The 11,666-nt window shown below is 40.7% G+C and overlaps 1 protein-coding gene across 1 annotated transcript; it reads left to right on the forward strand.

The window, feature by feature from the left end:
• The first annotated feature begins 1,768 nt into the window (after window positions 1–1,768).
• Window positions 1,769–3,656, forward strand: LOC132518075 (zinc finger protein 131-like). Its single transcript, XM_060146089.1, is given in 3 exon segments — window positions 1,769–2,518; window positions 2,621–3,513; window positions 3,515–3,656. Coding segments are annotated over 3 exon segments (1,773 nt in total). The 5' UTR covers window positions 1,769–1,780.
• The last annotated feature ends 8,010 nt before the right edge of the window (window positions 3,657–11,666 follow it).

Raw genomic sequence — 11,666 nt, forward strand, 5'->3', positions numbered from 1 at the left:
GAATTAAAAGAAAAAATGGTAAATCCACAAATCATGATGAGACATTTTCACATACCCTTCTTGTAACAGATGTAATAAACAGAAAAATAATTAGCAATTACAGAGAAAATATGAAAAGCATGATTCAAAAACTTTATTTAATTAACTTATATAGAACACAACCCTTATAACAGCAGAATATACACAGCTGGCTCCGCAAATGGCAGGTACGGACGGCCTACTGTGTACTATGCCACTTTACCTAAGGGACTTGAGCATCCGCGGATTTAGTTATCTGCTGGGGGTCCTGGAACCAATCTCCCCACGGATACCAAGAAACTGCTGTATTCTTTTTTAAGTGACTAAAGCAGAAGCCAATAACAAAAAGATAACTAGAAAATCCCCATATATTTGGAAATTAAGTAATATATTTATAAAGAACACATAGGTCAAAGAAAACTTCAGTGGAAATTAAAAAATATTTTGAACTAAATAAAAATGAAAATCCTACAAAGGAAAATTCATTAAATAGTTAAACTTGATCTTTGAGGAATATTTATTTGTAGATATTAGGTGAGGGGAAAAAAAAGCTTAAAAAAATCAATTATCTTAGGTTCTATGTCAAGAAGATATACAAGAATAGCAAATTAAACCAAAACAAAAGGAAGGAAATGATAAAAGAATAAAATTAATGGGAAAAATTTTAATACAACAGAGAATATCAACCAAGCCAACAGACTGTTACTTGAGAAGACTGGTAAGATGGTAAAAAGAAATTTGATAACCCCCTGGTAAGATGGATTAAAAAGGAAATAAGACAAGAAAAGAGACAAATAACCAACATCTACTCCTCAACTCATATTATGAGGCCAGCATAACATTAATACCAAAACCTGACAAAGTTATTAAAAGAAAAGAAAGTTCAGGTCAGAGTCTCTCATATAATAAATGTAAAAATCTTAAATAAAATATTAATAAATTGAATCCAGGAATAATGTGGCACACCGTAGCTGACTTCAGCTTATTCCCAGAACACAAGGTTGGTTTAACATTTTAAAATATCAATTCAGTGTAGTTAACCAGACTAACAGAATGAAAGAGAAATCTCTATCATTTTAATAGATTGAGAGAAAGCATTTGATAAAATTTAACATCTATTAATCTAATAAAGAATATTTACAAAAACAAATTTTAAAACACCACACCAAACAACACTTTTAACACTGAAATGTTGAAAACTTTTCCTCTGAGATCAGGAAAAAGAAAAAGATATTTGCTATCCCCACTTCTATTTGACACTGTACTGGAAAGCCTAGCCAGGGTAATAAGACCAAAAGAAGGCAAAGAATTAGAAAAGAGTAAATAAAATTATCAATACTTTTAGACCACATGATTGTGTTATTCAAAAGAATCTATAAAGTATTTGAATTAATCAGGAAGGTTAACAAGTTCTGGATAGAAAAATCAATTGTTTTTCTGATATGAGCAACAGAGATTGAAATTTACAAAATAATATAACTTGCAACAGCATCAAAAATACCAAATACATAGAAATACATCTAACAGGTGGCCGCCGCCGCCACCCGCGCCGCAGCCGTGCGGGTCTCGGAGCGAGCCCACGTGCGCCAGCCGGACCCAAGCAGAGGGAGCGCCCGGGGACTCGGGAGGAAATGGCGGGTGAGGCGCTGTTCAGGGTTAGGGAAAAGTGTGGGGCGAGTTACGCCCCGAGAGGGGAGAGTAGAGAAGGTAAGGCTTTCGGCACAGAAAGGAGAGAGGGAGGATCGTGAGCTAGAACAACCCGATGGCCACGGAGGCCGAAGAGACGATGGAATGCCTTCAGGAGTTCCCTGAACATCATAAAATGATCCTGGACCGATTGAATGAACAGCGAGAGCAGGACCGGTTTACTGACATCACCCTGATTGTCGACGGACACCATTTTAAGGCCCACAAGGCTGTTTTGGCTGCTTGCAGCAAGTTCTTTTACAAATTCTTTCAGGAGTTTACTCAGGAACCTTTGGTGGAGATAGAAGGTGTTAGTAAAATGGCATTTCGTCATTTGATTGAGTTCACATATACAGCAAAATTAATGATACAAGGAGAAGAAGAAGCCAACGATGTATGGAAAGCAGCAGAGTTTCTACAAACGCTAGAAGCTATCAAAGCCCTTGAAGTTAGGAACAAAGAAAACTCAGCTCCACTAGAGGAAACTATCACAGGAAAAAGTGAAGCAAAAAAAAGAAAGATTGCAGAAACTTCAAATGTTATCACTGAGTCATTGCCGTCTGCAGAATCTGAACCTGTTGAAATCGAGGTGGAGATTGCTAAAGGCACAATCGAAGAGGAAGATGAAGGCATTGAAACGTTAGAGGATGTGGCTACTGCCAGGCAGTCCATAAAGTATATTCAGAGCACAGGTTCCTCTGATGATTCCGCTCTGGCATTATTGGCAGATATCACCAGCAAGTACCGTCAAGGTGATAGAAAAGGGCAGATTAAAGATGAAGATGGCTGTGCCTCTGACCCCACAAGCAAACAGGTAGAAGGTATTGAAATTGTGGAACTTCAGCTGTCACATGTGAAGGATTTGTTCCATTGTGAGAAATGTAACCGTTCATTTAAATTGTTTTACCATTTTTAGGAACACATGAAATCACACTCCACTGAGAGTTTCAAGTGTGAAATATTCAATAAAAGGTATCTTCGGGAGAGCGCATGGAAACAGCACCTCAATTGTTACCACCTTGAAGAAGGTGGAGTCAGTAAGAAGCAAAGAACTGGGAAAAAAATTCACATATGTCAGTACTGTGAGAAACAGTTTGACCACTTTGGACATTTTAAAGAGCATCTTCGAAAGCATACAGATGAAAAAACTTTTGAATGTCCAAATTGTCATGAACGATTTGCTAGAAATAGCACCCTCAAATGTCACCTGACTGCATGCCAAACTGGAGTGGGGGCAAAAAAGGGAAGAAAGAAGCTTTATGAATGTCAGGTCTGTAATAGTGTGTTTAACAGCTGGGACCAGTTCAAAGATCACTTGGTAATACACACTGGAGATAAACCCAACCATTGTACTTTGTGTGACTTGTGGTTTATGCAAGGAAATGAATTAAGGAGGCATCTCAGTGATGCTCATAATATTTCAGAGCGTCTAGTAACTGAAGAAGTTCTTTCAGTAGAAACACGTGTGCAAACTGAACCTGTGACATCAATGACTATTATAGAACAAGTTGGGAAGGTGCACGTGTTACCATTGCTTCAGGTTCAAGTGGATTCGGCACAAGTGACTGTGGAACAGGTCCACCCAGATCTGCTCCAGGACAGCCAAGTGCACGATTCACATATGAACGAGCTTCCAGAACAGGTCCAGGTAAGTTATCCAGAAGTGGGTCGAATTCAGACTGAAGAAGGTACCGAAGTACATGTAGAGAAGCTGCATGTTGAACGGGTACATCAGATGCCAATGGAAGTACAAACTGAGCTTCTAGAAGCAGACTTGGATCAAGTGACCCCTGAAATCATGAACCAAGAGGAGAGAGCCTACCTAAGCAGATGCTGCTGTGGCGGCCAGAGATCACGAAGATGCTGAGGGTTTAGAGACCAAATCAACAGTGGATTCCCAAGCTGAAAAGTCAGAAAATGAGAACAGAACACCTATGCCAGTTTTAGAATGAAATAACAAATGAATATACTTTTAAGTTTATGTGTTGAGTTTTTGAACTGATGATGGGCAGTGTGACTGTCCTTAAGCTAACAGAAATGTGGACCAAAGTTAAGCTCTTTCCTGTTGTGTTGAACTGTTTCTATTGAAACAAACTGATTTTCCCCCACTTGATGCCACAGAGGAGGGATCTTTCCCATAAGTGAATGGGAAGCTTTGAGAAGTATATTTCTGGAAAACTGAAATGGATTATATTCTTATTATATAGTTGGGTACGAATGTATCTATTTTCATGTGGTAAGGGTTCTCCCTTCTCTCTTTGTCCAGTCATGTCCTTCCTCAAGTTTTTTTTCCCCCATATTGTAAAATCAAACGTAAAATCATTAGAATACAAGTTTATGTATTCTAATGCATGTTAGAATATTTGAATATATAGGAAACACAAGGCTGCATGAAGAAAAGTGCATTGTTACTGTGCAGTTAAATTTTGGCTTCTGGCTTTCTTTAGCTTGAACAACACTCTTGTCTACCCTGACAGTCACAGATGTCATCTCTGCAACAGAAACGGTGGTGGTGGTGGCGGCAAATTTCTAGAATGTTTAAAAACCAACCACACCCATGTGCCTTTTCAAATTCAACTAAACTTCTGTAAAGCGCCTCTGGGTCTTTCAGAGTTGTGTTGCAAGGAGCAATGTAGGTCATGCTATAGCACTCAGTATTTTCCTTACAGTGACAGCTACCGGTTCTTTTTGACTTCAGTTAGATTGAGAAATTTCATTCAGTGGCTGCTGAAGGGCCATTTTCAATTGGGAAAATTCACTTATATCTGTGGTAAGCTTTATTTTGATGAAAAGTTGCACTAGTATTTTACCACCAGATGAAAAAAAAGATGAGCATCACTTAAAAATTAATGTATTTAAAATAAAGTACAGAGAAAAAACATGTATATAATATATCAGGCTTTGTTTTGAATGAATCTTTTTCCCCAATCCTTAATGTAAAGATCTTGTGCTATAACTTTTAAAGCCATACAAATAAGAGTGCTAAACTGTGGACTTAAAGTAGGTGTGTAAATATTTTTAATCAGTATTACTTGGAAAATAAAATATAACAACCACATTAAAAAAAGAAAAGAAATACATCTAACAAAAGATGTATAAAACTGCTATTCAGGGTAATTTTTCTATCTTTGTATCAATACTGCACTGTCTTTATTACTGTGCTTTACCAGTATTAATATCTGAGAGTTAAGTCTTACTCTTTGTTCTTTTTCTTTAGAGCTCTATTGACTATTCTTAGCTAACTTAGCTACCTTTATTTCCATATAAAATTTTAAATAAGAATGTGAACCTCCATTAAGAAAATAAAGACTGCTGGCATTTTGATTGTGATATTATTGACCTCTTTATGGAAGAACTGACATCATTATGACATACAGATATCTATATAAAATCTTTCCATCCATGAGCACAGTATAGTCCTCCATTTATTTAGATCTTCTTTAATTTCTCTCATAAATGTTTCCTAAATTTCGGGGGAATTAAGGGAGAATAGTTATTAGGAAAGAGTATGAGGGAAAGGAGAAATTATGTTTTGCAGATAACATGCCAGTTCTTGACCCACATTTCCCTTTTTGTTTGTTTAAGATAAGAAGAAAATCCCTGAAAATGTAACAGATGGCCACAATCCTCCTTCATGTATGATATGTGGATAACATATAAGCGCTCAAAAGGCAATTGCTGGACGGTACTCCAGATCAAGTTTTCCCAAATTGCAGGCTATGTGTTTAGTGGGTTACAAACAGCCTTACTTTCAATCAGATAGAAATCATCAAAGTGGATCTTGCACGGTAAGATTAAGCATCATTTCACGATTTTTACTTTTGCTTAAGTTATACACACACACACAAATATATGTATGTGTATATAGAGCCTGTGATGTAAAATCTGTTTATTCTTGTTGATTGCAGTCAAAAATATTTGAAAAACTATGCTCTGGGAACTATTTTCCACCAGAATTCAAAGTGTCATTACATGTTATAACACCTGGTACTTACTGTGCCAGGTATTTTGCAGCTGTGTCATTTTCACTTTAGCTCAGATGTAAACCTTAGCTTTGGGATTGCTACCTATGTGATAGAATTGAATGAGAGTTAATGGTGAAAACTGGACGTTATGCATGAGTTAATTAGGGAAGAATATGAGAACAACAGTGAAATGCAGGTAGCCAGAGCCCAGCCGGAGCCTTTGAAAGAGGATGTTCAAGAACACTGAGCATTGGCCCCTGGAGGATATCAGTGGCTCAGGGAACTTATTGGAAGGGGCACAAGGTGCTGCAGAGGCAGTGACTAAAGATAAAGGACAGCTGTCTGAGAAGGCATTTCTCTGGGCCTCGTCCTGGCTCCCATCTCCTGGTCCCTTTCTTTTCTTTTCTTTTTTTTATACTTTTCTTAGTGATTAATGTTTTAATTATACAACAAATACATGTTCTCTTTTAACGAATTCCGATATTACAAACATGCACAAACTAAAAAAGCAAACATTATCTCCTTCTTCCCTATTCCATTGTTCTTTCCTAGAATTAACCATTTAATTTAATTTTATTTTTATTTATTTTTTTATTGAGGTAGAGCTGCTTTACAATATCCTGGTCCCTTTCTGAAAGCATCCCCAAGCGGTACTTTTGCTTTTTACCTGCTTTGGTCTCCCAGACTCTCCCTCAGTGGCTGAACTGTCACCATGTCTGGCTCTCCATCTTTTCCCTCAAGATCCACCCTACCAATTTGTTCCCCCAGCTCTCTGGTTTAGCACCATCGTCTCCCACAGGATGTCTCCAAGCCAACCTCAGCTGGGGTTTAAGCAAAAAAGATTGGGGTGTTAAGACATGAAACGGAGAGCAGCTTTAAACTGAACTCCTAGGCTTGTACTACCTCAAGCAGAAGAATCGTCAACCAGAGGAAACATCTCCACATGGCACAGCAATTGGTGAAAGAGATAAGAATTACAGCAAAAAATGATGATAATGAGAGTATTTGTTGAGCCTTGTTTTATGCCAGGCATTGTTCCAAGCATCTTACATGAATTAACTCATTAAATTTTCACAGTAACACTGAGGTAGGTAATGTTTTCCCCATTTTGCAGGTGAGGTAAATGGGGCACAGAGTTTTTAAGCAACTAGCACATGGTCTCACAGCTATAAAGTTGTGGAGAACATAGAAAGAAAAGAACTAAGAGTGAACTTTGAAGTAACCAAGAAAAAAGAGAATATTGAGTATCTGCTTGACAAAGTGGGACTCTGATTTTTCAGGGTAACTTTAGTTTGCCTTTTGTTAGTTATACGAGTTCATACGCAGTCTAGGTAGATAGACGCTTGGACTCCAGCTGCCTTTACCTGTCGACTTTTGTGCGGCATATGTGGAAGTGTCCAATGTCAATCTCAGAGAGGTGGGTTTTTTTTTCCTTTAAGAAAGATACTGCTTTTATAGCTTCCAAACTGGGGTCCTCATAATGAAATGTTGAACAGTTTCCAGGGATTCACCAGGACACTATTCCAAAAAAACAAGAAGCCTTAGCATCAGCTGACTACAATTCACCCTACTGATTAGAGACAGGTCAGTCCCCTACCTAATTTTGGGAAACCCAGAAAAAAGACTGGTAGGCAGAAGGTATTTTGAAGATCAACAAAATAAACCATTTAACCCACGCAACCAAAATCACTGAGGAAAAAGGTCATCAAAATCCCAAAGCCCAGTGAAATACCTGCTTCAGAAATGGAGCTAACATCGTCAAACAGCTGGGTTAAATATTGATGATTAGATTGTGGTTTCTCCACCAAACTTTTCAAGGAACTTAAAAAAAAAAAAAGAAAGAAAGAAATCACTCAAAAGGTGGGAAGATAAGAGACAGAGTCTATCACTGGCTCTTACCAGCAAATTTGAAGTACTTATTGAAAAAGAGAGAGAGAGACCTTTCAGCCTGACATTTAGATATTGCTTATGTGATGTCCACTCTCCTGGTACAGCCCTGATCTAAATTTAGTAGTTTAAAAAGAACTAAGTCTCTCCTCCCACCCATTTCCAAATGCCAGTTGAGAAGTCCTTTCTCAGACCCTTTTCATCCTCAAGAAAGCCCTGAGAACTTTAAAAAAATTAAGGACAAAATGTCAGAACACAGTATGCAGTCTCTCCTCCTTCCTAAAATGGCCATTTGGTTAAAATCCATGACAACAAAAGAGTTAAAGTTCTGCACTGTTTAAGAACAACCAGCTGACCTTTAAATCTGCTGGTTTGAATCCAATCACCTTTCAACAAGCATGAAATCTGGAACAAGGCGTACTAACACACACCAATTATTTTCATAGTGTACATGACTGAACTCACAGTGTCCTGTTTAGGAAAAATAAATAAATAAAAATACACACTCATTTTCCAAAAGCCAGACTTAGAGACCGAGTGTCTCTGTTGGCAAGGATTGTCCTTTGGTAACTGTCTGGAAAAGTGCTGTTGGAGAAGGCCTTTCCTGGGAAAAGCACAAAGAGAGTAACTTTTTCATGTTGTTTAAATTCTGTTTAATGAAATGGTTTCCCCCAACCTTCAGTATAGCAGAAGTAAAAGTAGCTGGGAAATAATTAATTACTATACTCTGTTAAGAACTTTGCATTCCATGGATGTAAGAGAACAATTTTCCCCTCCCCGTGAAAGGGCAAAACGCTGACTCCTACTTTGAGCAAAGGCATAAAAATCCAGGGGCTCAAACCAAGTGTTGAGTGTCTACTCCTTAAAACGATTCTTTGCTTTTTGAAAGTAATTCTCATGAGGTTCTTGTAAGTGAAGATAGTCCCTCATGCCTTCAAAATATAATTCAGCTTACAGAAATTCCATCACAGGCTTTTTTTTTTTTTTTTTTTTTTTGCGGTACGCTGGCCTCTCACCGCTGTAGCCTCTCCAGTTGCGGAGCACAGGCTCCGGACGCGCAGGCTCAGCGGCCATGGCTCACGGGCCCAGCCGCTCCGCGGCATGCGGGATCTTCCCAGACTGGGGCACGAACCCGTGTGCCCTGCATCGGCAGGCGGACTGTCAACCACTGCGCCACCAGGGAAGCCCCCATCACAGGCTTTTTAAGAGCAGATGGCATGGCTGTTTTCATACAATGCGCAGAGAAAGGAGCCCTCTCTGGAGGCCTGTGGCCTGCAACCAGACAGCCTCTGGTCAATTGCAAAACTGGGTTCTTTATCACCTCCTTTATCCTCTGCTCCCAGGTCCCTTCATCCCATCCCATTTCCATCAGCCAGTTACACGGAATATTAACCCCACACCTGGACCATATTCCAGCCCGAGTGTGTTTTTAAGGACTGAGACTTCTGAGATTCCTTCCCAAATCTCAAAATCCTCCTCTCTCATGGGCCCACGTTTGCCAGTCCCTCCTTGCCACAACATGTGACTTCCTTCCTGTCATCTGTCAGTCCAGAAAGACAACGGTCAGGCTCTCACAGCAATGTGGGCCGTGGGCCCTGGCCAGGGCCCAGACCACAACCCTCCCGGCCGCTTCTACTTTGGGGCAGGGCAGGGAGGGGCTGGATTCAGGAAGAGGAGGCACTGCCTGGCTTGCCTGCTGCTCACAGCTGGGGTCAGGAAGGCATCTGCCAGCTCTGGTGCAGAAGGTCCCTTGCAGTTTACCATCTATCAGGACGACCCGGTCACCTGGTCTGAATAGCCCTGAGGACTCCTCCGAAATCAAAGGAGGCTCTTTCTGGAGCCCTGGCAGAGCAGGTGGCCAAGGCTTCCTCAGGCCTCGCTCACTGTCCTGTCCTAATTCTCATCCCTTCCTAAGGAGCACAGCAACCTCGCCAGCTTCCAGGCAGCCACCAGTTCCTGTCCCTTTTTCCTACATCCGGGACTTGATGCACTGTTAAAGTCCAGACACTCACCATCGACCCCAACTCACAACTGGTCCCCCAGCCTCCATCTGCTTTGCCAAGATTTGGGGAACAAGGAAAATCAAAGTGTCTTATGATACCACCCTCAGCCCAACAACCAACAGAAAAACCCTCATCACCTGAGTACAAGGTGTGGACCACCACTAGGCCCACACCTGACTCTTTTATTTACTCTCCTTGCATGCGGTGAACGACGCCCTTGGTCATGTCATCCTGAAGTCTATAACACAGAAGGAGACCCAAAGTCCTATACGCTTGAAGAATTGCATGGCCATATATTTAGCTAACATTTTCTGTTTTATTAATCAGGGTCCATGATTTTATAGTAGATGAGATCTGTTCAGGCCAGCCACCATTTCCTCTCCTTCCTGTCAGCATCCTGCAGACCACAACCACCACCAGAAAAGCAATGTGGTTTTGGGGAGAAGAAATCACGAGATACCTGAAGACAAAAGACTGAGGATTCAGGCCCAGAATTGTTATTAACTGAGAGACTTTGGCCAAGTCACTACAGTTCACTGAAACCTCAGTCTTACCTTCTGTAAAGTGGGGATTATAATAGCCACCTCACAGAGTGCTCTGAAGGAGGAAATAAGATAATAAAAGTGAACATAATTTTGAATTATAAACAGAGAAAGAGGAAAAGAGGAGAGAGGAGGGGAGGAAAAGCTGAAAAATTCAGCTTCCCTCACCCTTTTGCACTAGCAGGTAAAATAAAGTGTTCAGACAGGAAACCTGAACAAGATAATCCAAAATATAATATTCTTAGGCACTGGTGAAGGGAGAAGCTACTGTAATCGCCAAATCTGGTCAAGAGCGCAGTCTGAGCAGCATGTTTTTTTACCCCTTGAGTGCACTAAAGCTTTGGGACTGACCTGCAGGAAAAGACCAGAAGCTTTCCTCATTTCATTCCCTATAGTAGAAAGACAAGAGCAGCTGAAGGACAAACGTCAAGAGTGGGGTGAGGCAAACACCTCAGGCCATGAACTTACTTTATCCCTTTGGTAGATCACCTTCGGGAGAAAATTCCAGCTTTGTGTTTTCTGCTTGGTCCCATTCAAATGGGAAGTTCTGCTCAGAGGCCTGAAATAGAAAACAGGAAGTCAACAGAACTGATTTTCCTAATTCCTCAAATGCAAATCACTGCACTTGCTGTGGATGAGAACTACCATGAGGTGTAAACCTCCTTTCTAAAAGGAGGTCACATGCCAATTATGTACAGAAAATATCCTACTCCAGGGTAAAAAGGAATGTTCCATCAGCTTTCTTCCTAAATGAAGGAGGGAAGCAGAGCGGGATTGACAGTAAAGACGATCAAGGGTGTTGCCATCAGAACCAAACTGCCACTAAAAATAATGAAGTGTCCCACTTTGATGCTCAGACACTATTCTCTTAGCTGCTGCTTCTACAGTCACTTTTCTGTAGCTACTTCTCAAGGGGACAGTTACTAAAATGGCTCCCCTCCCAACTTCCTCATTATGTTTCACAGGTATCAGTATTTTCTTAGAGGCCCGTGTTTGAAACTTGCAAGTTGAAACTCCAAGCCCCACCCCTGCACCTGCCCCTTTAGTCAGTTTCCATGGCAGACCTTCAGTTCCATCTCATTTACATCAGACACTAATTCAGCTAGTTCTCCTATCACAGCTCGACTCTGGTTTGCCACACCTGGTCATTTCCTCAGCCATCTCTGGTCTAAATCCTTAATGCTCCAGCCTTTCTGCCTCCCCTCCTTCACAAGACTGCCAGATGAGTCTTTCCAGAATCTCTCCAGCAGACAGTCCCCTCACATTACTCCCTGGCTCCAAGGTCTGCCACAGCTTCCTAATACCTACTGATCAAATCTAAATGACTCACAAGTGGTCTCACCATAGCTATCTCGCTTAGCGTGTTATAGCAGAGAGTGCCTGAGCCTCGGCTCCAGATGGATTGGGTAAGAATCTCTCTTAGGTGAGCTTTACCACTACGTGGCTGTGTGAATCTGAGCAAATTATGAAACCTCTCTGCCCTTCAGTTTCCTCATTTGTGGAATGAAGATAATTACACCCACCTACATAGTTATTAAGGGACTAAGTGGGATACTACATACAAA

Source organism: Lagenorhynchus albirostris, chromosome 3, assembly GCF_949774975.1.
Source record: "Lagenorhynchus albirostris chromosome 3, mLagAlb1.1, whole genome shotgun sequence".
Classification (NCBI taxonomy): domain Eukaryota; kingdom Metazoa; phylum Chordata; class Mammalia; order Artiodactyla; family Delphinidae; genus Lagenorhynchus; species Lagenorhynchus albirostris.